The 24,723-nt window shown below is 37.8% G+C and overlaps 1 protein-coding gene, 1 long non-coding RNA gene and 1 other non-coding gene across 3 annotated transcripts in view; 1 reads left to right on the forward strand and 2 right to left on the reverse strand.

Moving 5' to 3' along the window:
• The window catches only part of LOC108308925, a 162,234-nt gene that overhangs the window by 53,423 nt on the left and 84,088 nt on the right, over positions 1-24,723 (reverse strand). The window lies entirely within an intron of this gene.
• Positions 19,440-19,546, reverse strand: LOC119472208. Its single transcript, XR_005201328.1, has one exon. It is a non-coding gene; the product is annotated as a U6 spliceosomal RNA (small nuclear RNA).
• LOC108308923 (nucleophosmin-like) lies at positions 23,173-24,424 on the forward strand. The gene has a single exon (XM_037740785.1). It carries the CDS (start codon positions 23,262-23,264, stop codon positions 24,117-24,119), a length of 858 nt encoding a protein of 285 aa, XP_037596713.1. The 5' UTR covers positions 23,173-23,261; the 3' UTR covers positions 24,120-24,424.

Genomic DNA, 24,723 nt, shown 5'->3' on the forward strand with positions numbered 1-24,723 from the left:
TTTTTTACCATGGAGGCATTCTTTGTGACTGCAGGTAATTTCTAAGAGGTTGCATTCAGGGTGTGAATATGCTAACTAAAACAGCACGCACCTGTCCTAAGATTGAGAATACAGGAAAGTGAAAGAAAGACCATGAACTAGAACAAAGATATTAAAAGCAATTAAGGCCATTGAGTTGGTGTGATTTTCCTGTGTTTCAGTCTCACAGTAGATAGTTCTAATTTTTTTTTTTTTTTTTTTTTTTTTGAGACGGAGTCTTGCTCTGTCACCAGGTTGGAGTGTAGTCATGTGATCTCGGCTCATTGTAATCTCCGCCTCCCAGATTCAAGAGATTCTCCTGGCCGAGCTTCCCGAGTAGCTGGGACTACAGGTGCCCACCACCTGTAGTCCCAGCTAATTTTTTGTATTTTAGTAGATATGTGGTTTCACCATGTTGGCCAGGATGGTCTCAATCTTCTGACTTTGTGATCCACCAGCTTTAGCCTCACAAAGTGCTGGGATTACAGGCGTGAGCCACTTCACAAGGCCAGTTCTAATTTTTAATTTAAAATGATGGGTTCACATCTTAGCTTCCTAACCACAGGGAAGATTTTCATCCCTATTCCCATCACCACCCTCACTGCTGTCATCGGCATTATAGAAGATCCCATTACCTTTTCCCAGTGTTGTCTGTCCTTCCTGATTAGGTTCCCAGTAAAGAAAGATTTCCTTTAAAACATTTAATATTCTCTCTCTTCTTTTTTCAGTAAGTTATAAAACCTAAATAGTGCAGTTATTTTCAAGTATATTTTTAATGTAAATAATTTGTTTTCCAAAAATTAATTTAAATAATTCTTAAAGAATCCAGCATTTAGTATACTGTAGAATCTAATTTATTTTCATCAGTTTTTATGAATCTGAAATGTTTCAGAATTAAAAGAAAGATAAAAGTTGGTCAAGTGTCTAAGAAATCATCTGATTATATATTAAAAAAAAGGAAAAAATCTACTTAATTATATGAATACCTGGGATACTGCTAATTTTTTCCTTTAAAAATCATGGCTGGTAAATAAAGGCTCTAGTTAGAAACGGGGAGGCATTAACACTATGTGGGACAATTTTTCCATGAATCATAGCCACGTTCTGACATTTATGCTGAGATGTGAAGAAGGAGTTAGATAAAAAGGCAATGGGAAATGATTCCAAGTAAACCTAAAAAAGGAGCATAACTGAAAATGCTAGAACTAAATGTCATTTGCTTCTTGCCACAAAAGATGTATTTTAACTTTATAAAGCATTAATAATATCTACATACAATTCCCTTATTAAATCAAAGAACAAATGTGTATAATTTTCATTTTCTTTCTTTCCACTTCTTTTCATTTAAACCAGAGGAAAGACTATGACTGGGAAATTAATACATTTGGAAATATACCTATAGTGCCCCATAATAAAATATCTGAGTAATTTAAATTATCATGCTCATTGCCATCAGTTTAGTTCCCATTGTTTTTACTTGTCTACACATAGAAGGAGCATTACAAGGGGAAAAGTATGCCGAGGCCCCTAGTTGTGATCCAAGGGACTGTGAGCCAGACCACTCTTAGCCGTCTCTCCTTCCAGCATGCTTGATTGTTCACAATTGGTGGAAAGTCCTGGTTAATTTGTCAGTATCATCTCTGGAAGATATATACATTAAGCCATCGTCTGCACTAACATCAGGCCACATCACTTTTATTAGATTAGCCTTAAATAATCTAGACTAGAAGAAAGTTCTAGAGATTCAAGGCACAGGTGTCCCTCCACCCTGATCTAGACCTCCCTTGTATTTGGTTACCAGTGATATAGTATTGGTTGGCAAATGTCCTACGTCTTAGATACCAACATATAAAAAGGCAATTTCTTTTTGAAATCTAAATTTTGGGCTTTTCTTGAAAAGCCAGATCTGGCAACATTGCCTGTCTCCCCCCATTGCCAAGCGGAAACAGTCTACAGGAATCCAATGGCAGTGCTTGTTTCAAATGAAACACAGACTCTCCACTTCTTCACGGTTGCCTCTATTTCCGAGTTTCTCCCAACCTTGAGGCTAAATGTCTGATACCAGTTAAGAGGTCTTTTCTGACCATTGAATCTCCTCCATCTCTAAATTTGGTGACTTTACCACATTTTGTAACTGAAAAGTACAGCAGTGTAGCCTCAGACTGCATTTAAATTTTTTTTTCCCTTTTCTCTTCCCCCTCCCAATCTAAAGATGTAACATAAAGACAAATGGCATATGTGTTACCTTTCATCTTGAAATATAGCCTTGGAATGTGCTGTGTACCTTGACTCTCTTTCCTTTTCCGTTACTATATTCCCATGCCTTGTGCATGTTTATTTATCTAGTTTCTTGTTAAGCACACACCATGCTCTCTTAACTGGTCACATATTTCCTTAGAAGTGTCGGGTCAGATCTTGATAGGAACCAGATAGGTCCCTATATGATCTGATAGGTCAGATCTTGATAGATACCTCCAGAATTCTCTCTCCAACGAAAGATTACTTCAAGGCCAGAAGCCACTTCCCGCTGAAGAGTGACTACAGAATTGACAGATTAATTTATAACCTGGCAGGACCCATGATAGCACCAGCTCCTTCACCAAATGGAACAATAATTCAGGGTGAGCTACGGGAGCAAGTCAGGCCACCTGGCACCTCATAGCCCCCTCCTACCACTCCTGCATTCCAAACCCTTTCTTTAAAAACCCCTGTGTTCCCTCCACAAGTTAAAGAGTGGAATTCCTTTCTACTCTTCCCCTCACTGGCATGAATAATAAAGAAATATCACTTCTTCTTAATGATAACTCATTATTATTCTGACTTCTTTTCACAAGCTGCAGGTAGCTGGACCCTTTTGTTGGTTACAGTTTTACTCTTTTCTCTTTTCCCAAATATACTTATCATTCCCTGAAAGAACCTTACTTGTCCCCTTGTTTACTTGTTTATTCTCTAATTCCACCTATACTAGAACTGAAGTTCCAAGCTAGCAGAGACCTCCCCTTTCTTACTAATTACAGTATTCCCAGTGCTTAGAACGCCAATTGGCACATAACAAATCTATTTGTTAGATGACAATAACTATTTGTTATCATCATGACTGCGTTATTGTTTTTCACAGAGCAGAGAAATATTTCTCTGTATGCGCATGCCCTTATGTAAAGGACTTGAGGCAAGAAGTTACATTCTAAGAAATAAACATCCAACAGAGCTTCTGGTCTATTTGTATCTGGTCACTTCACTGCCCACAATATAAAAACAATGGGATCTAAACTGATGGTAATTAACATAACTTTTAAGATTATTCAGGGATTTTAGTATGGACCACTAGAGGCATATTTACAACTATTAATTTCCCAGTTATGATCTTTCCTCTGGTTTAAACGAAAGGAAGAAAACAATTTTTTTCATTTATTTTTGTTTCATTGACAAGTCTTAATTGTATATATTTGTGGAATATAGTGGGATATTTTGATACATGTATACAATGTGAAACAATTAAATCAATCTAATTGACATATTTATTACCTCACATACTTATTTTTTTCTGGCAAAAACATTTGAAATTTACTCTTAGCAATTTTGAAATATATTATTATTAGCCATAGTCACCATGCTATGCAATAGACCTCAAAAATTTATTCTTCCTAAGTGAAACTTTATACTTTTTGACCAACATCTCTCCATTGCTCCCTACCTCCACTCCCAGCCTCTGGTAACCACTATTCTACTCTCTAATTCTATGAGTTTGACCTTTTCAGATTCCATATATAAATCAGATCATGTGGTATTTATCTTTCTATGCCTGACTTGTTTCACTTTTCATAATGTCTTCCAGGTTCATCCATGTTGTCACATATGACAGAGTTTCCTTCTGTTTTATGGCTAAGTAGTATTTCATTGCATATATATACAATATTTTCTTTATCCATTCATCTGCTGATGGACACTTGGTTGATTCCATGACTTGACTACCGTGAATAGTGTTGCAACGAACATGGAAAGGCAGATATTTCTTCTACATAGTGATTTCAAATCCTTTGTATATTTACCCAGAAGTGGGATTTCTGGATCATATGATAATTCTGTTTTTAGTTTTTTGAGGAAACTGCATACAATTTTTCAGAATGACTGTACTTATTTACATTCTCACCAACAGTGTACAAGGGTTCCCCTTTCTCCATATCCTTGCCAACCTTTATCTTTTATGTTTTTGATCATAGCTGCTCTAACAGATACAAAGTGATAGCTCACTGTGGTTTTCATTTGTATTTCTCTAATGATTAACGATACTGAGCATTTTTTCATATACCTGCTGGCCATTTGTGTGTCTTCTTTTAAGAAATGTCTATTCAGGTCCTTTGCCCATTTTTAAATCCGATTTCCCATTTTCTCACTATTGAGTTGTTTGAATTCTTTATATATTTTGTATATTGACAAATATATGATTTTCAAATATTTTATCCCAATCAGTAGATTGTCTCTTCACTCCGCTATTTCCATTGCTGTGCAACGCTTTTTACTTTGATGCAATCTCATTTGTCTATTTTTGCTTTTGTTTCCTGTGCTTTTGGGGTTAAATTTTAAAAGTCATTGCCCAGAAAAATGCTGTGAAGCTTCCTCCCCTATGTTTTCTTATAATAGTTTTATAGTTTTGAGTCTTTGAAAAATGTAAAATACTTAGGAATAAATTTAACCAATAGGGTAAAAACATATGTATACTGAAAATGATATAACACCGATGAAAGAAGTTAAAGAATAGGAAGGAATTCCATATTCGTGGATTACGAGAATTAATATTGTTAAAATCCATACCACCCAAAGTAACTTATAGATTCAATTTCTATCAAAATTCCCATCATTTTTTTACAGAAATAGAAAAACAATCTTAAAATCCATATGGAACCACGAAAGACCCCAAAGAGCCAAGGCAATCTTAAGCAAAAAGAACAAAGCTGGAGGTATCATACTGATTTGAAAATATAATAAAAAACTATAGTAATCAAAATAGCATGGTATGGAGAATAAAAACAGACACATCAACCAATGGAACACAACAGACAGCCCAGAAATGAACCCGCACATATGCAGTCAATCGATTTTCAGCAGAAGTGCCAAGAACACACAATGGGGAAAGAAAGGATGGTTTCTTCAATTAATTGTGTTGGGAAACTTGGATATCCACAAGCAAAAGAATGAAAGTAAACCCTTGTCTCACTCTTTATACAAAATCAGCTCAACACTTAAAAAGGAAGTAAATATATGTTAACATAATATTGAAATCCATAATAGTTTGACTTAATTTGATTAAGGTGAGTGTTTCTAGGGGTCTAGAAAGGTTTTGTACATAAATTTATGCTTAAGCTGAACCTGAAGGGGGGAGATATACACACACACACGCACACACACACACACACACACACATATATATATACACATACACACACACACACACACACACACACACACATAATCTCCATGGGTGCTTATCTTTTTCTGGGTTCATTAACATCATTGGAGAATCTCTCGAAAAACAGGTCTCAAAATTCTCCACTGGACCCTAAAGAAAAACACAAAAGAGAGAGAGAAGACTGGAAGCTGAGGGCTAAACCTGTGATTTGCTTATTGCTATATCCCCAATATCCATCACAGTATACACTAGGTGTTTAATTTGCTGACATACTGACAGAACAGATAATCAGACAGTAGATATATATTCTTAATTCATTTATGCCTGAGGTTGCAATTTTTTGAATTTTTGCCATCAGACCTTGGTGATGACCTTGAGCAGTAGGATATAAACAACTCCCACATGCTTAGCATTCCAATAATGGGACACGAGGCATAAATTCAATGGCTGCTGCTGACTCAAATACTTCATAGGCTTAAACCTAACACCTTCAGGTCCATTAGGCTGCAATTAAATGACTACCGGTTTTGTTGTATTGTGTCTTGGAGGAAAAGCTATTTGCTCTTGTGGAAAACAATGATTTTAAGACCCTTGAAGTGTCTTGCTAGGGTACATTCAACTCTAGCAATGTGACTGTCATGCCAATCTTGTTTTTCACATTGGGCTCCATATAGATTTTAAAAGCACATTAAAAGGCTCTATGTCCCATCACCAAGCAAATCTGGGTGGATTTGGGCATAAATATTCATTAGAACCTCCCTCCACCTCCTCTGAAAAATGCTCTATTGAAATGGAGATTTTGACTTTTAGAGTAATGAAGAATATAAAAAGCCTTTAATCTGAAAAATTAATAGATAAATGAAATAACATTTCTCTATTTTTATTAGGATGAGTTGCTTTATTTTTTTAAGTCAATTTCAATGTACTATGCTTGTTCTTATAAGAAAAGCATGTTATCTTTCAGAGGGTGGAAGAGTTCCTTAATAATGTGTTATAATTTCTGCATTCTCTGTTAATCCCCAATTAAATGCAGCCAGAATTATTTTCATGTTGGTATTTAGTATAAACTTTGAAGTGCTCCTTTGTCTTTGGTGAAAATATAAGAGGCCTGAGACTCTGCTCCTTTAGTTAGGGACTTACTACACAAGCCATCTTACTACACGACCCACCTCTCAGCTGTTTTCTTTTCTGTCAAAAGAGGGAAACAACAAATAAATCATTATGAGAATGAATAAATCCCTGTTGATGCAGTGAACCTGAATAATATTTTGCAAAGTCTGTTTTGGAGAGAGGGTCTGTTTTCTTTCTAGATAAAACTAAAAAACGGGGAAAAGAAAAATATGCTTTCAGAATATTTCAGAATAGGAACATTCAAAAGAAGGTAAAATTTTTGTTTTGTTGTTGTTTTTGTTGTGTCTTTATCACTGCTACTTTTTTCTGAATGGAACCCTACTCTTGGAAAATCTAGCTGTCTCTCAAGTGAATCAAGACCATGAAGAGAGATGACTTCTTGTTGCCCTCTGCCTCTCAGTGTCTATAACATCCAGCTTTGGTTTGAACAAAACAGGTGCCCTGGTGTTTTCAGTTCTACATCAGCTGCAGAATCTAATTATAGCAATGATGCTTGTTTAATCTGATTGGTTTCCATTGTGTCTTTGACTATGCTCAGGGTCTTGTTTCCAAGTCATTTCACTAGCCAGTTGGTCTTTGCCACATTCCATTGAATCTGTGATTTGGTTTCTAAATTCAGCATATCTTACTGTTTTTTATGACTTGGGACTGTAATGTCACAGTAAGATTTCTTTTCTTTTTCTAAGAATGTTTTAAAAAAGACTTCTAAAATTGATGTGAGAGAAAGTAAAGAGGTTTAGTTAGAATTAATTTATAAATCTCCCATAAAAAGTATCTGTAATTTATTCCTACAAATTCCTTCGCAAAAGCACACAAAAGTTTACTTTAAATAAATTGCACTTAATTCTTATTAACTTTATTTTACCAAAACAGCAATAAAATGTGGTATAAACTATTGATAGACAACTGTTGTCTTTCTAACCATCATATTCCTCCTTCCCATTTCTTCCTTCCTGGCCAAGATGCCATTCAATGACAGAGTCTTAAAATGTCACACATCATTTTCATTAAATTTCTTTGCAGCTAGGTTAGGGGCTTGTGAACCAATCCTGCAGAAATGACCCAAAGGAAAGTCTGCCAGGGAGCTTCTGAGAAAAGTTTTCCTTCCTATTAAAAAGATATGTGGGAAGAAAGCATCCATCTTTTATGACAGATCATGTTATCTCTACATGTGATACCTAAACTATAGCTACACTCAGGTTCAAGAGGTTTAAATAGGCCTAAGATCCAAGACAATATTCTGAGGATGGAGAGCTGAAATATGGAAAGATATGAACTCTTAATATTACTAAGTTGTTAAACCAATCCTGAAAGCACTTTGCCACTTACTTTTGTTAAGCCTTTTAAATTGGGCATTCTATTACTTATAGCCAAAAGAATACAATAGAAAATCACCACATTAACTGATAGGAAATTTGATTATTTTTATGCAATGAAAAGCTATATCTGTATCAAATAATATGTAACTAAAAACCTAAATTACATTTATTGAAATGGTGTCTATTCTATTCTGATACTAAATTAAACCAAACTTCTTAAATAACAATTACTTTGCTAATTTTGTACTAAAAATCACTTTTAAATGGATTTTAGTCCTAGGATATTTCTCCCCCTTAAACATGGTGTTCGTAATTCAGCAGAGGCTCTTTTTAGAGTGGTTTTAGTTTATTTATTTGCTTATTTCTGGTTTTTACTTTGGGATGGGGTTGAGGGAGAGTTTTGACAAGGTCAAATAGAACTAAGAATTTAAATATATTGACATCTATTTTTTAAATTAGATATTACATAATTGTATAAGCATACATTCCACAATGAAAACTACAAATTCCCCATCATAAGCAGTTTTTTAAATGTGTCCTAACAGTCTGATTCGAGTATATAAAGAAGTCTTACTTTACCTTATTTTTCTCATAACTCTTTTTTTTCTTTGAGACAGAGGAGTTCTGCTTTTTGCCCAGGCTGGAGTGCAACGGTACAATCTCAACTCATTACAACCTCCACCCCCTGGGTCCAGATAATTCTCCTGCCTCACCCTCCTGAGTAGCTGTGATTACAGGTGTGTGCCATCATGTCTGGCTAATTTTGTAGTTTTACTAGAGACAGGGTTTCGCCATGTTGGCCAGGCTAGTCTTGAACTCCTGACTTCAGGTGATCTGCCCACCTTGGCCTCTCTAAGCCCTGAGATTGCAGGCCTGAGCCACTGTGCCTGGCCCTTATTTTTCTCACAACTCTTAACATACGTTTCTTCAAAGAAAAGCTTCCTTTTAAAAATTAACACCAACAAAACAAGTGGATAATTTATAAGCCTATCATCTATACATGATCCACAATAACTGAGTTACCTGTTTTCTTGCAGCAAAGTCAAAACAGAGTTCTAATCTACCATGGGTAATTTGGACGAAGAGACTGGCTTTAGGAAGAAGGTAAACAAGCACTTCACTTTGGCTGATAGCCTAGATAAATTTAATGTGTGAGTGAAGTCACAGAAATGGGATAGGGATTAATGGAGAAAAAGAAACATGAATTTCACATTAAAAAGATTAGGGAAATCCCAACCTTTATTATACAATATCTGTGAGCCTACCAAGATGATTTATAATACTGGAAAAGCTTTAGATATGCTTTGGCTAATGCTCCTGGGAGGCTCAGAAAACATAATCCAATTTTCTAGCAGCGTACAAAAGAGACATACTTTAAAATAATTGCTATTTTAAACTGCAGCCTTCATGGAGCTATTGGCATCTAACCACAACATAAGGATTAACAGAAATTTTTACACTGCCACTTTAAAAATGTGATATTTTTTGTGTCACATATTCCACAGCCCATGGCATGAAAAGCCGACTATGTAAAAGAATTGTTTCAACTAATGCGCACAGCTTACCTTGGCTGATTCACCTGAGAGAGGAAAAAACAGAAACAAACTGGGAGTCACGAAGCAATATAAGCTGTTAATTAAGCTTTTGGAGTGATCCAATTGCGATTTTCTGGGACAACAAAGCTGTGGCTATCACACATAATTTACGTTTTTGAAAGTGTGTCCTTCCTTTTAGGCATTTGTTTGTTTGTTTTTCAAAACTTTCTAGAAGATTCAGAGGTATTTTATTCCAGGGTTAATTGTAGGAGGACACCAGAGTAATATGAAAGATATATTTACCTGTCTGACATCTCAGGCAGTCTTATTCACTGCTTAACCAGCAGAAGAGCCGGTTTCTTGGAGAATTTTTACACTGTGAATTATGCCTCAGAAAAAAGTGAGCTCCAGAAATGTGACTTACATCTGCTTTACTTTAGCCCAATCATCAAGGCACGAATATTTTCTGCTGCAGGCTACTCTTGATTGTTTATTCCATTCTGACAGCCAGTTTTACAACTTCGTGTATTAAAGTAGCATCGAACCAGAGTCAAGCAATTTTGTTCTAGCCCCATTATTGGTGTGATGGACTATTCAGTATTCAACCTAATACAGAGTTTCATAAACAGCTTCTAAGGGCTAGAAATCTGCCATAGCTAAGGCTCATTTTCATGGCTGATTTATCCGAAGACACTGCTTCACAACTAAAAAATCTTGGCAAGTAATCAAGATGCTGATCAGCTCAAAGAAAACTTTAATATTTCTCAACTTCAACCATCCCTCTGACAACAGAGACCAGATGCCAATTTGGTAGTTTTGGAAAGAAGCTTATGGTATTTCTGTTTAAATTTACCATTTATGCCATTAATTAGCTGCCTCAAAGTAATGGTCTGTCTTTAAGGAAAGATCATAATATAAAGTAGGGTAAATATAAATAGAATATTTAGTCTATAAATTTTGGGTGTCTCCCTCTTTTTGGGTATTGTTCTAAATACAAGACATACAGAAGAAAGATACTGTCCCAGATTTTCTTTAAAATAATTCAGTGTTGCCGGGTGCAGTGGCTCAAGCCTGTAATCCCAGCCCTTTGGGAGGCCGAGACAGGCAGATCACCTAAGGTCAGGAGTTCAAGACCAGCCTCACCAACATGGAGAAACCCTGTCTCTACTACTAAAAATACAAAATTAGCTGGGCCTGGTGGTACATGCCTATAATCCCAGCTACTCAGGAGACTGAGGTAGGAGAATCACTTGAACCCAGGAGGGGGAGGTTGTAGTAAGCTGAGATTGTGCCATTGCACTCCAGCCTGGGCAACAAGAGTACAACTCCATCTCAAATAATAATAATATTATTATTATTATTTAGTGTGGGGGTGGGTAGGAGTATGGTGAATTTGAAAGGTGTTACTAGATCAAACATGAGGGGCTTGTTTTGATGATTCTTACACCTGAGTGGTGAGTCCGTAGGGGTTTGTTACTCACTAGCTTTACTTAATTTTGAAATACATTAAAACATTTTTAATGAATAAATACCACAGAGATCCAGAAATAATAATAAAAAAAAAGATAAAAGAAATATGTAGCCTCTGCTGTCATGGGGCTGACAGTCTGTCAGCGAGGGAAGACAGATATTCTGAAAGTATTGAAAGGCATTAGGAAATAATTCAACTAGATATCAGAGAAATGCAAATTAAAACTACAGTGAATATCACGAGTCCCTAGAAATTAATAACTGAAAATATTACGTGTAGGTGAGAACATGGAGTAATTATTAACCCTCAAACACCTCAGGTGGAAATGTGAAATAGTATGACACTTTGGAAAACCACTTGAAAGTTTATTTAAAGGTTAAAAATACACCTACCAAATGACTCAACCATTTCACTGCTAATTACCCAAGGAAATGAAAACATGTTGGCAAAGACTTACATTCAAATGTTCATAGTAGCTATTTATAATAGCCAACAACTGGAAACAAGGCAAATGCTCAACTCTTGAATGGATTAAACAAATTGCGGCATATCCATACAATGGAATTCCACTCATCAGTGAAAAGAAATGAGCTACTGATATTATACTCCGTGTGAATCTCAAAAGCATTATGATATGGAGAAGGAAATGGTTGTGAAAGACTACAGACTATGTGTATCTGCTGTTTCTTGCTGTCCCATTCACATTTAGCATACATGATGCCCCATGAGCACAGGATTCAGGTGGAGAGATCCACAGTGCATGGGAATATGACATGACTGCAAGGATGTACAAGGTAAGTACATAATATGTACAGCTAAGTAAGTGGAACACTGGCTACCCTGAGAAGCCAAGCTTTCTGTTCAAACCACAGCTGCTTCATAAGAACAGGACCGACTGAGGAGCCCAATCATATCTCTTCCTACATTACTTCCCTGTATTACATAGAAAATGATGACACAGAAAGAAAGGAAAAATGGGATAACCACTAGAGACTGTTAGTGGGATGTGCTCATACCAAGAAGTGAAATACAAACAGTTGAGTTGGTTTTGTGCACCATTTTCACAGATGCATACATAAAACACAACTGTGTAATTTTGCTGTTAAGGTAAATGCTTTCATATTTATATTTAAAGTTAGCATTGCAGTGTAAAAAAGAATGGTAAATTTTATTCCAATAATTTAAATTTTTAGTGTTTAAACTTAGAACATTAAATAATAAATAAAAATACCATGAAAAGTTGAAAGACACATCAGAGAAGAAAGAAAAAAATCTTTTCTATTTTATTACCTTAAATGGCACAATTTTTCCTGCTTTGAACAAGGAGCCCCACATTTTTGTTTATATGTAACCCTATCTGGACTTGACCCTGAAGGACAATGGGGAGCATTGGGAATCACAGAAAGATAACAGAAAGGAAAATCACATGACTGAGTTTGTGCTTTAGAAATTTGCTCTGGGAATACGGTGGTCCACGAATTTGGAGAACAAATACATCGGAGAAAAGGAATCCAATTATAATGATGACAAAAGGGAAGTAGCTTGAGAGAAGAAAGGAGATTTTGAAATATTAAGAGTTAAGAGTTGCCAAGACTTGTTGACATGCCTTTTGTTAACCACTACAGAAATTTAAAAATCCTTAAACTCTCAAAATAATTTTTTCTTTTAGACACTGTTTCTCAAGTTTTTGGTATCTATGAACTACCTTGATGCTGTTTGGCCCCACAAAGATCACTAATTTTAGGTCAACTTAAAGATAAGTTTTTCAATGATAAAACATATTCTTTTAAAATTTAAAGTAATTAAAGTATATTTATATCATCAAGAGGAGTGGTTTTTTTTGCTATTTTTCAACTAAAGTAATAACATCTATCTGGCACAAAGGTCCGGCTCCCACACTGAGGTTTTTTTGTTTTGTTTTGTTTTGTTTTTTTAATCTCTCTCTTTTTATCCTAGATTTTAAAATGCCCAAATAGTAGATCAAAATTAGAATGACAATTGTCTCAGTTTCCCAGATTTTACCTGTTGTCCAGGTAACTATTAACATCTCTTTTGCTCTCAACTGTCTACCTTGTACATAAATTACATGCTCACCCCAGCCAGCAATATGGCAGCGAATGTTAGGTGATTCTGTTCAATTAGTCTGGATATCTGGATCAAACACACACCTGATATAGAGAGATTTCCGACTGAAAAATGTTTCTGTGCTGCATCAGAGACTAATAAGTGAGCATATCACCCCAAGAAGTTGAGTGATTGAAGGTTTTAACACGAGATAACAGCAAATGGAATCTTTTTTCCCCCATTTATTTTATTGCATTTTAGGTTTTGGGGTACATGTGAAGAGCATGCAAGATTGTTGCATAGGTACACACGTGGCAGTGTGATTTGCTGCCTTCTCCCCCATCACCTACATCTGGCATTTCTCCCCTTGCTATCTCTCCCCAGCTCCCCACCCCCCACCATCCCTCCCCTATTTCCCCCCAACTGACCCCAGTGTGTAGTGCTCCCCTCCCTGTGTCCACGTGTTCTCATTGTTCAACACCCGCCTATGAGTGAGAACGTGCAGTGTTTGATCTTCTGCTCTTGTGTCAGTTTGCTGAGAATGATGGTTTCCAGGTTCATCCATGTCCCTACAAAGGACACAAACTCATCGTTTTTGATGGCTGCATGATATTCCATGGTGTATATGTGCCACATTTTCCCTGTCCAGTCTATCATCGATAGGCATTTGGGTTGGTTCTTAACCTGTTCTTTGTTTTTCCATTCAGGGTATGTTTCTTCCTGTTCCTGTTGCAGCACTTTGGGTGTTTAAATATGAAACAGACCAATGTGAGAGACTTCTTTTAGTCACACAATATTTGTGTTCTGGTTTTCCCTTACTGTAATAATAGATCTTTGAATTTTAGCTGGGCACATGGCCATTAGAATAAGGACTACATTTCCTAGTCTCTCTTGCTGCTAGATAGGGCTGTGTGACTCAGTTTCAACCAATGAGATATAAGCAGAGATAGTATGTTCAACTTTCTGAAAGAATAATTAAGGGAGGAAATCATTTAATTCTTCAATTCTTCATATAATTCTTTCCTTTGTTCTTCTTAGCAAATTCAATACATCTGAATACTACCACCCAAATGCAATATTATCAATACATTAGCCTATGGCAGAGGTTGACAAACTTTTTCTTAAAGGGTCAGATAGTATTGTAGCCTTTTAGGGCTACACGGTTTCTGTCACAACTACTCAACTCTGCCCTTGTAGACCAAAAGTAGCCACAGATAATACAATATGAGTGGTTGTGGCTGTGTTTCAATAAAACTTTATTTACATAGTGGCCAGGTCAGCAGCCAGTTTGCTGACCCCTGGCTTAGATTGGTGTTTTCAAGCTTTTCGGAATTCACTAGGGAAATTTTAAATACACAATGTCTAGGGCCTTGAGCTTCTAATTTAATCAGCTGGGCTAGAGCCAAAGTATTTGTTAAAAGGTCTCACTATGATTCTTCTGTGAGGTCAGAAAAGAGACATGTCCACCATGCATTAGCTTATCTTTTAACCATCATCAATCTTCGGACTTTCTTAAGAAGAAATGGTTAAATGTCCTGGAAGATTTCTTTTCTATTTTTATACCCCTAACTGCCCTTTCTCAGAAAAAATTTAAGACAGCATGTTTTGTTTAGTTAGACTTTCAGTGGCCTAAAGGCTCTGAATGCTAATGAGATAATGTGGGCTGTAAACTCCAGATTGAGGCAATTAAGTCATGACCTGTGACAAACTGTGCCTTAATTGTGAGGTAATTGAAATTCCTTTTTTTGAAAAATACAGTGGAAAAAACAAAGCTGATTTTAATTACCTGTCCAAACTTTCAGAAAAATGGAATTGATAGTTATCATGTTAATTCTACAGATGTGTTACAGGGGAAAATGTTGATAATTCATTTTCAGTTTGGGGCTCTAAATATGAAGCTAATATACCACTTTGATTATTCTTGATCAAAAACTTTAAAAGGCTACGTAATACAAAAATTACATAGCATCAAAATGTGTTAAGCCATACATAAAACTGTTTCTGGCATACTCCAGAAATAGAAAGGGGGTCTTCAAAAAATTCATGGAAAATGAAAATTATAAAAAAAAAAAAAAAAAACTCTGGCCGGGCATGGTAGCTCATGCTTGTAATCCCAGCACTTTGGGAGGCCAAGGCAGGCAGATCACCTGAAGTCAGGAGTTCAAGATCAGCCTGGCCCACATGGTGAAATCCCATCTCTACTATAAATACAAAAATTATCCAGGCATGGTCGCATGCTCCTGTAGCAGGCAGAGGTTGCAATGAGCCAAGCTCATGTCATTGCACTCCAGCCTGGGTGATTGAGCAAGAGTCTATCTCCAAAAAAAAAAAAAAAAAAAAAAAAGTGAGATGATGTTGAAGACGAAGCCCACAGCAGCAGACCATCACATCATTTCATGAGGAAAAATTAATCATTTGCTCCCTAACTGAAGAGGACTGATGATTAACAGCAGAAACAATAACACCATAGATATCTCAGTTGGTTCAGATCACACAATTCTGACTGAAAAATTAAACTTGAACAAACTTTCCACTCAATGAGTACCAAAGCATTGTGCCCAGTTCAGCTGCAGAAAGAACTTTCAATGGAAATAGTAAACAACTGGGATCAAGATCCTGAAGCATTCGTTCACCTTGGCAGACAAACATACATACATACATACATACATACATACATACATACATACATATTCACACACCCTGAAGCATTTCTTTGAAGAATTGGTATAGGTGATGAATCTAGGCTTTACCAATATGGTCCTGAAGACAAACCATAGTCAAAACAAGGCTATCAAGAGGTAGAAGCGGTTCAGTCAAAGTAGAAATAGCCTGGTCAAGAGCAAACGTTATGGCAATGGTTTTTTTGAGATGCTTAAGGTATTTGGCTTGTTGACTTTCTGGAGGGCCAATGAATGAAAACATCTGCTTACTGTGAGAGAGTTTTGAGAAAGTTAGCTAAAGATTTAACAGAAAATTCCCAGGAAAGCATCACTAGAGACTCCTTGTCCACAATAACAATGCTCCTGCTTGTTCCCCTCATCAAATGAGGGCAGTTTTGTGAGAGTTTATATAGGAAATCATCAGACATGTACTTTATAGTATTGATTTAGTTCCTTCTGACTTGTTTTTGTTTTTTCTTTTTCTCCCCTTAATCTTAGAAAATCTTTAAAGGGCATCTTTTTAAAAATATATATATTTTTTAGTTAGTAATGTAAAAAAGATTGCACTGACATGGTTAAATTCCCAGGACCCTCAGTTCTTTAGGGATGGACTAAATGGCTGGTATTGTTTAGAAAGGAATCTTGTCGTTGATGAAGCCCATGCTGAGAAATAGTCTATTCTTTTTTGTTTTTAATTTTTTAATTCCATTTTCCATGAACAAGTCCCCTCATATATTAGTAAATGTGGCTTATAAAAATTTAGGTTAAGCCAGGCAGTGGCTCACACCTGAAATCCCAGCACTTTGGGAGGCCAAGGCAGGTGGATCACAAGGTCAGGAGTTCGAGGCCAGCCTGACCAACATGGTGAAACCTCATCTCTACTAAAAATACAAAAATCAGCTAGGCGTGGTGGCGTGTACTTGTAATCCCAGCTACTCAGGAGGCTGAGGCAGGAGAATCGTTTGAACCAGGGAGGCAGAGGTTGCAGTGGGCCAAGATTGTGCCACTGTACTCCAGCCTGGGCAACAGAGCAAGACTCTGTCTCAAAAAAAAAAAAAAAATTGGGGTCTAAATTAAAGGAGTGGTATGACTCTGGTACTCAGTAAACCTCATGAAAAAGCGAAAGGCCATAAAACAGTAACAACACTGTTACAGTGCCCTATATAAGTTAATTTCCTGGATAACAGAAGCTGGCCCCTTAAAGTGCCATTTTTTTTTTAATAATTTATTTTTCAGCTTTTAAGTTTGGGGTACACGTGCAGGATGTGCGAGTTTGTTGCAAAGGTAAAAGAGTGCCATGGTGGTTTGCTGCACAGACCAATCCATCACCTAGTTATGAAGCCCAGCATCCCCTAGCTATTCTTCCTGATGTACTCCCACCAACCACCCCCCATTAGGCTTTAAGAGAATTCTGCCCTCTGGAACAGAATTGTATATTTTTGGTGCCTCAAAACCATCATTGTAGGCTTGGGTTATTATACTGGTCTAGGATGCATTGACATCTATAGATGTCTCAGAAAAAATGGGTAAAAGTAAGGATACCGGGGCAAGATGGCCAGGCTTAAAAGTTAGCCCTCCCACTAACTCTAGTGAGTATACCTAGGCTTGTTACTTGCACTCTGGTGTTCTCATCCATAAAATGAGAATAATAATAGTACTGGCTCACCAAGCTGTTGTGAGGATGCAATAAGCTCATGCATGTAAAAGGCTTAGAAGTGTGCCTGATAAATGTACATTACTATTACCATCATTCTCAAGGTGTTTAGTTGTTCACAAAATAGTCCCACACTTTATTTTGATGTTGTGTTTGTTCAATGAACATTCATTTTTTTTCTTTTCTTTTAATTTAAGGATGTTAAGGTCATATCTAGAGTATCATGAAGGCATGGCCATTAGCCATCCAGGATGGGGCAGACAGGCAGAGAAACAGCATCTACATCATCAGCATTCAACCTGCTCAGCCAGCAGACAGTGCCAACACTGGATGTTGAGATGGTGACAAAGGTAGGGTCAACACATGGCCATTCCCTCAGTTCTTCAGCCTGGACGGTTAGCCATCGGGATTCATGGTGAAGAGTCAGGGTTTCCTAACATGAGTAAAAACTGACAAAAGGGGCTTGGATTAGGGAACCTTAGTCATCTAGTAGTTTCCAGGAAGCAGGCACTAGAAATGTCCTTCACCAAGTGAAACAGCTCTACTGACTAAACAAGGTGTTCATTCCTGGGCTGTGGCTAACTGCTGAACAGAAAGGACTATAATCTAGGAGGAATTGAGACATCAGGTATCAAATAACATCCTGAAAACGGGACTCCAGGATGAAGCCCCATTAAGAGAATTGGGAAAAGGGGACTCAGGAATAAGGATTCCCAGTTATTACAAGAGAGACAAGACTTCAGGGTCAGATCCACACCAGAGATAACTTAAATGCTGAGCTTCCAAAAGTGGTTCCTTAAGTATTTAATTTTCTATTGATCTAGGAATTGCGAATGAAGACGAGCCCATAGAGGAAGACCAGCTGGCCCCAGAGTTTTGTATGGTAGGGTACAGAGAATGGAAAAGACGGGAAAGATCCTGGGATTTGGAAGCTATTTAGGTTTAACAGCTGAGTAACTTCTTGTTGCTGTCAGTGAACTTACCTCTGACAGTATTACCCATTTCTCTCTACCAATCTATTAAGCTACTTTATTATCCACTAAAGTACCAAAAAACTGTATTTATCTATTTACTCTAATTGTGAGTAAAGTAAGAGTGAACAAGCTCTGTAAATGAGACCCGGGACAGTCCTCTTATGAATAAGTAAATACACATTCGCATCTAGACCTTGTGCTACTGCTTTGTCTGCTCTGAAATCTTTTTAGTTCAGCATTTTATCATATATTTAAAATAACCAGTGTATTAGCAAAATAAGTGAGATGTTGACACTGTCTCTGTGCATTCATTGCTTTCTAGTAAACAATTTCACAGAAATGATTCTGCCTGACTGCTTTTCCCTTTCTAATGGTAGCACTCTTTCCCTCTCAGGTGTAATGTGAAGGTTTGATCTTATTGTCTCTGTCATGTGGGTCCCCTGACAGAGTTCTCCTGTAGTGTTGTGAATCATCCCCCCTAATTCCCAACTCTGGCCTGGATTGCCCATCTGTAATGCCAAAAACATAACTGCCAGAAACCTATGTTATAGTGTACTCAGTAAGCTTAGAAGGTCATAGTGGTAGCTCCAGGACGTCTACGAATGTTTTTACTGCTTCTCTCATTGAGAGGCATTGTTTAATTCCTCTGATCTTAAATACAACAGACTTATTTGAGCAATGAAATGTGGCATTTTACAATTTCCAAGGTGAGGGCATAAAAAGCTTTGCACTCTTTTCTTTCTTTTTTGTACTTTAAGTTCTGGGGTGCCTGTGCAGATCTTGCAGGGTTGTTGCATAGGTACACACAAGCCATGGTGGTTTGCTGTCTCCATCCCCCTGTCACCTACATCAGGCATTTCTCCCAGTGCTTTCCCTCCCCAACCTCCCCACCCCACGCTGTCCCTCCTGAACATACCCCAGTGTGTGATGTTCTCCTCCCCGTGCCCACATGTTCTCATTGTTCAACACCCGCCTATGAGGGAGAACATGCGGTGTTTGATTTTCTGTTCTTGTGTCAGTTTGCTGGGAATGATGGTTTCCAGATTTATCCATGTCCCTACAAAGCACACGAATTCATTGTTTTTTATGGCTGTATAGTATTCCATCGTGTATATGTGCCACATTTTCTTTGTCCAGTCTATCATTGATGGGCATTTGGGTTGGTTCCAGGTCTTTGCTATTGTAAACAGTGCCTCAATAAACATAAAAAATATGGAACGCTTCACGAATTTGCATGTCATCCTTGCGCAGGGGCCATGCTAATCTTCTCAGTATCTTTCCAATTTTAGTATATGTGCTGCCAAAGTGAGCACTGTACTCGCTCTTGAAGTCCTCAGCTGCTATGTAAAAACCCTGACTTCCCCGAGGCTGCCTTGCTGGAAAGACTACATGAGAAGACCGTGTGAAACAGCCCTGAGACCACATAAGAGAGACATACACATAGTTGGCTGCCCTACCCTTCAGCCATTTGAGCATCCCTGCAGAGACTCTGCCCAATTAGCAGAGTTGCGAGCATAATAGTATGGTGGTTATTTTACAGCTTTAAGTTTTAGAGGTGGTTGTTATGTAGCCAGAACTGCTACCCTTCACTGGTGCCAGAGAGTCACAGAATAAAAAAGCCTGCTTTGCATTTATTAACTCATTGTTTTAGTCTCGAGGCTACCACACTAGATATTTAGCCAAGTGCAAATTTCTCTATTAAAAGGTTAGGGCAAGTTCAGGAGAAACATATAACATAGATGGGGAAAGGTTGTACTTAGGTAATGAAAGAAAAGGCACCTAAGAATTGGGCCCTGCAAAAGAGGTCACCTCCAGGGTTTCTTTGCAGTTCACGCAGTTCCCATGCCCTTGGGTACACACATGCACTCCTCCAAGCATTCTAGTCATCTGCCTAAATTCCCACCCACCCAGAACACCCCACCTTTCCTGAATCTATTCTCTCTCCTTCTTTAACATAAACACCCAAGTCCCACACTTGAAAGGAAAAAGGGCCCCAGGGTTTGACAGGATATTCAGTGAAGCAGGTGGACACCCACATCTTACAGAACAGGTGAGGAGTAACAGCTCTGAGCCATTGTTAATGGAGAAGAAGGAGGCTCTTTTGGAATTTTTTTTTTTTTTTTTTTGAGACAGTCTTGCTCTGTCACCAAGGCTGGAGTGCAGTGGCATGATCAGGGCTCACTGCAGCCTCAACTGCTCAAGCTCAAGTCATCCTCCTGCCTCAGCACCTCTGAGTAGCCAGGACTAAAATCATGCGCTCCCACGCCCAGATAATGTTTTTGAATTTTAGAGAGATGAGGTCTCACTATGTTGCCAAGCTGGTATTGAACTCCTCAGCTCATGCAATCCACCTGCCTTGGCATCTCAAAGTGCTGGTATTACAGATGTGAGTCACTGGGCCTAGCTGAATTTTTTTTCCCAATATTTACATCAGTATGTGATACAGTTGAGCAGATCCCTATAATTAAATAACTTTTAAGTGAAACATATAACCAAGAAAATTCATTACGTTGGGGGGAATAGGACATTCCGAACTAACAATCATAATTGAGGCATTCAGGCTTCAAGCAGGTCATGTAAATGAGTGAAGTGGATTTGGTGTCATTAATAGGAAGAGACGGGAATCAGGGCAAAGCAGAATGAGCTTGCATGGCTTTGCAAAGGGCACTGTTGTTACAGGCCTCCCAACAAATCCTGTTTTGCAGGAATGCAGACAGTGTTGCTACATTTTTCTCCTTCTCTTCAGAAATCTAGATTACATGTGAAATGTCCAATTTTTATAATGCTGAGGAGGCCAAAGAAAATATACCTATCCACTGAATTGGGGGCACCAGATGAAAAAAAATCGAGGAAGTAATGTTCTTAATTATCAAGACACCCCTACCTTCTCTTTCTCTGAGCCCTATAATTATATTGAGTAGCATTTAGTTTCCTTCTTCTTCAGCCTGAAGGTTCTAGTTGAATAAGAAATTAATTACATTAGCCTTTAATATTGACTCTGTTTTTTTTCTTAGAGTGACTCCCAGATAGGATTAATTCTTAAACTCCCCTAGGGTGGAGAGTAGAATGTTTGCCAATTATTTTTTTCTTCTCTTTTTTTTTTGAGATGGAGTTTTGCTCTTGTTGCCCCGGCTGGAGTAAAATGGCGTGATCTCGGCTCACTGCCACCTCCGCCTCCCAGGTTCAAGCAATTCTCCCGCCTCAGCCTCTTGAGTAGCTGGGATTATAGGAGCCTGCCACCACGCCTGGCTAATTTTTTGCATTTTTAGTAGAGACGGGATCCACCCACCTCTGCCTCCCAAAGTGCTGGAATTACAGGTCTGAGCCACTGTGCCCGGCCTAATTATTTTCTTCACAAAAGTTTAAAAGGCTTTGAGGTGTGACCTTCACTACTATGGTAATTCTGAAACTCTACCTCCTTTCATCCTTTCTTAAGCAACACTCTATTAACCAGGTATTCACTGGTCCCTGTAGAAGGTGTTTCTGCTATAAGCAATGCCTGGTAAGGGCTCTTAACTTGGGATTTTAAACAGAAAATAATTTAATGAGCATCTGATGGGAAATGATAATTGAGCAAACAAAAGTAATTATTTTTATTCTATAAGAAGTTAATAAATACTGCATTGAATTTCTACCACCTCTTCATCCTCCCCAACTCCCAAACCTGCCTGACAGTAATTCCCTACATTTGAATCACATAATGTTCCGAGATATGCCAATATTTGAGAAGACTCGGTGCTCTTCTCAAATATTGGCAGATCTCGGAACATTACGTGATTAGATAGACTCCCTAGTCTAGACAGTATAGCACTTTAAATCTTTTTATTACAACAATATAAAAAGGATGGGTCTGCAATAATTAATCACTCTTTATCCTCTATCAATTGCAATGTCAATATATGTCCAGATGATAACCAAAAAGCTTTCAGCCACCTGGCTGAAGGTAGGCTCTGAAATCATTTGAACAGCTCTGATTCTTCAAGCTAACACTACTTAACTCTTTAAGAGCGGGCAATGAGAGGTTGAAATCTGAGCTGGAAGCTGAGGTATGACTTGTGGTACCGAAACTTTTAAAACTTGAGGGTCTTTAAGAAAAAGAATACACATTTACCAAGACAAACTTTACACATTTACCAAGACAAACTTATGTCCAAAGTGTTCTAAAAAGAGTGGACATGGCCAGGCGTGGTGGTTCATGCTTGTAATCCCAGCACTTTGGGAGGCTGAGGGAGACGGATCACCTGAGGTCCTGAGGTCGAGACCAGCCTGGCCAACATGGTGAAATCCTGTCTCTACTAAAAATACAAAAAATACAAAAGAAAATGAGCTGGGCATGGTGGCAGGTGCCTGTAATCATAGCTACTTGGGAGGCTGAGGCAGGAGGATGGCATGAACCCAGGAGGCAAAGGTTGCAGTGAGCCAAGATGGCGCCATTGCACTCCAGCCTGGGCGACAAGAGCAAAACTCCATCTCTAAATAAATAAATAAAGAGCGGACATTACACTTACTTGAGTTTTTTTCCTTTAATGAGAATATAGTAAGAGGTGCAATCTGTCTTATGATAGTCAACTTTAGGTTTCAACTTGACTGGATTGTGGGATACCTAGACGGCTGCTTTCGTCTTTCTGGAGGACTCTGACTAATATACCTTTCAGGTGGTGAAACCAGAAAATATGTGCGAGGGAGTTATTTGTAGCTGGATTCTCAGAGGTATTGACTGAATTCTTTAGAACTCAATAAAGTCCACACATAGAACCTGTTATAAGACAGAAAGAAATGGCCTGTTGTGGATATTCAGAGATCCATTCTGTAACCATTTCTTAAATGTTTTGGTGAAAAAAATGAGAAAGTATACACACTGACTTAGACTGTATAAATGGTACCTTTGTCTTACATACATTTATTTATTAAAGAAGTAAGAAAGTTCAGATAGCCTGGTGTGAGTCTGTCCAGGGCGGCTGTTCTTTTGAGCAGTGGTCGTTTATCTCCATCTGCCTTCTCTTCCACCTAAATGCGTGTCGCCACCCAATGGAAGATTTGATGGACATGGACATGAGCCCCCTGAGGCCCCAGAACGATCTTTTCGGTTGTGAACTAAAGGCTGACGAAGATTATCACTTTAAGGTCGATAATGATGAAAATGAGCACCAGTTATCTTTAAGAACGGTCAGTTTAGGAGCTGGTGCAAAGGATGAGTTGCACATTGTTGAAGCAGAGGCAATGAATTACGAAGGCAGTCCAATTAAAGTAACACTGGCAACTTTGAAAATGCCTGTACAGCCAACGGTTTCCCTTGGGGGCTTTGAAATAACACGACCAGTGGTCTTACGATTGAAGTGTGGTTCAGGGCCAGTGCATATCAGTGGACAGCACTTAGTAGCTGTGGAGGAAGATGCAGAGTCAGAAGATGAGGAAGAGGAGGATGTGAAACTCTTAAGTATGTCTGGAAAGCGGTCTGCCCCTGGAGGTGGTAGCAAGCTTCTACAGAAAAAAGTAAAACTTGCTGCTGCTGCTGCTGATGAAGATGATGATGATGATGATTTCGATGATGAGGAAACTGAAGAAAAAGTGCCAGTGAAGAAATCTATATGTGATACTCCAGCCAAAAATGCACAAAAGTCAAATCAGAATGGAAAAGACTCAAAACCATCATCGACACCAAGATCAAAAGGACAAGAATCCTTCAAAAAACAGGAAAAAACTCCTATAACACCAAAAGGACCTAGTTCTGTAGAAGACATTAAAGCAAAAATGCAAGCAAGTATAGAAAAAGGTGGTTCTCTTCCCCAAGTGGAAGCCAAGTTCATCAATTATGTGAAGAATTGCTTCTGGATGACTGACCAGGAGGCTATTCAAGATCTCTGGCAGTGGAGGAAGTCTCTTTAAGAAAATAGTTTAAACAATTTGTTAAAAATTTTCTGCCTTATTTCATTTCTGTAAGTTGATATCTGACTGCCCTTTTTATAATGCAGTGTTTGATAAATGTTGTCCAGATACCATTGCCAAGAATGTGTTGTCCAAAATGCCTGTAGTTTTTAAAGATGGAACTCCACCCTTTGCTTGGTTTTAAGTATGTATGGAATGTTATGATAGGACATAGTAGTGGTGGTCAGACATGGAAATGGTGGGGAGACAAAAATATACATGTGAAATAAAACTCAGTATTTTAATAAAGTAAAAAAAAAAAGAAAGTTCAGATAAAAAATAATGGAGTATAAAGCAAAAAGGATGAAAAATGATAAAATTAATAGAGATAAATTTATCTCTTATCTTAATAGAGATAAATTTATTTTTACTAATGGAAATAAATTTATTAAAAAATTAAGAAAGTTTAGACAAAAAATAATGGAGTAATGGAGTATGAAGCAAAAAGGATGAAGAATGATAAAATTAAGAGATTATTCTAACATCAAAAGAACATTGAAATACGAGCAAAAAACCGATCATACCCAAAGTATTAATTTCTATTTTGAGGTCATACAAGCGAGGT

Source organism: Cebus imitator, unplaced genomic scaffold, assembly GCF_001604975.1.
Source record: "Cebus imitator isolate Cc_AM_T3 unplaced genomic scaffold, Cebus_imitator-1.0 Scaffold89, whole genome shotgun sequence".
In the NCBI taxonomy this organism is placed as follows: domain Eukaryota; kingdom Metazoa; phylum Chordata; class Mammalia; order Primates; family Cebidae; genus Cebus; species Cebus imitator.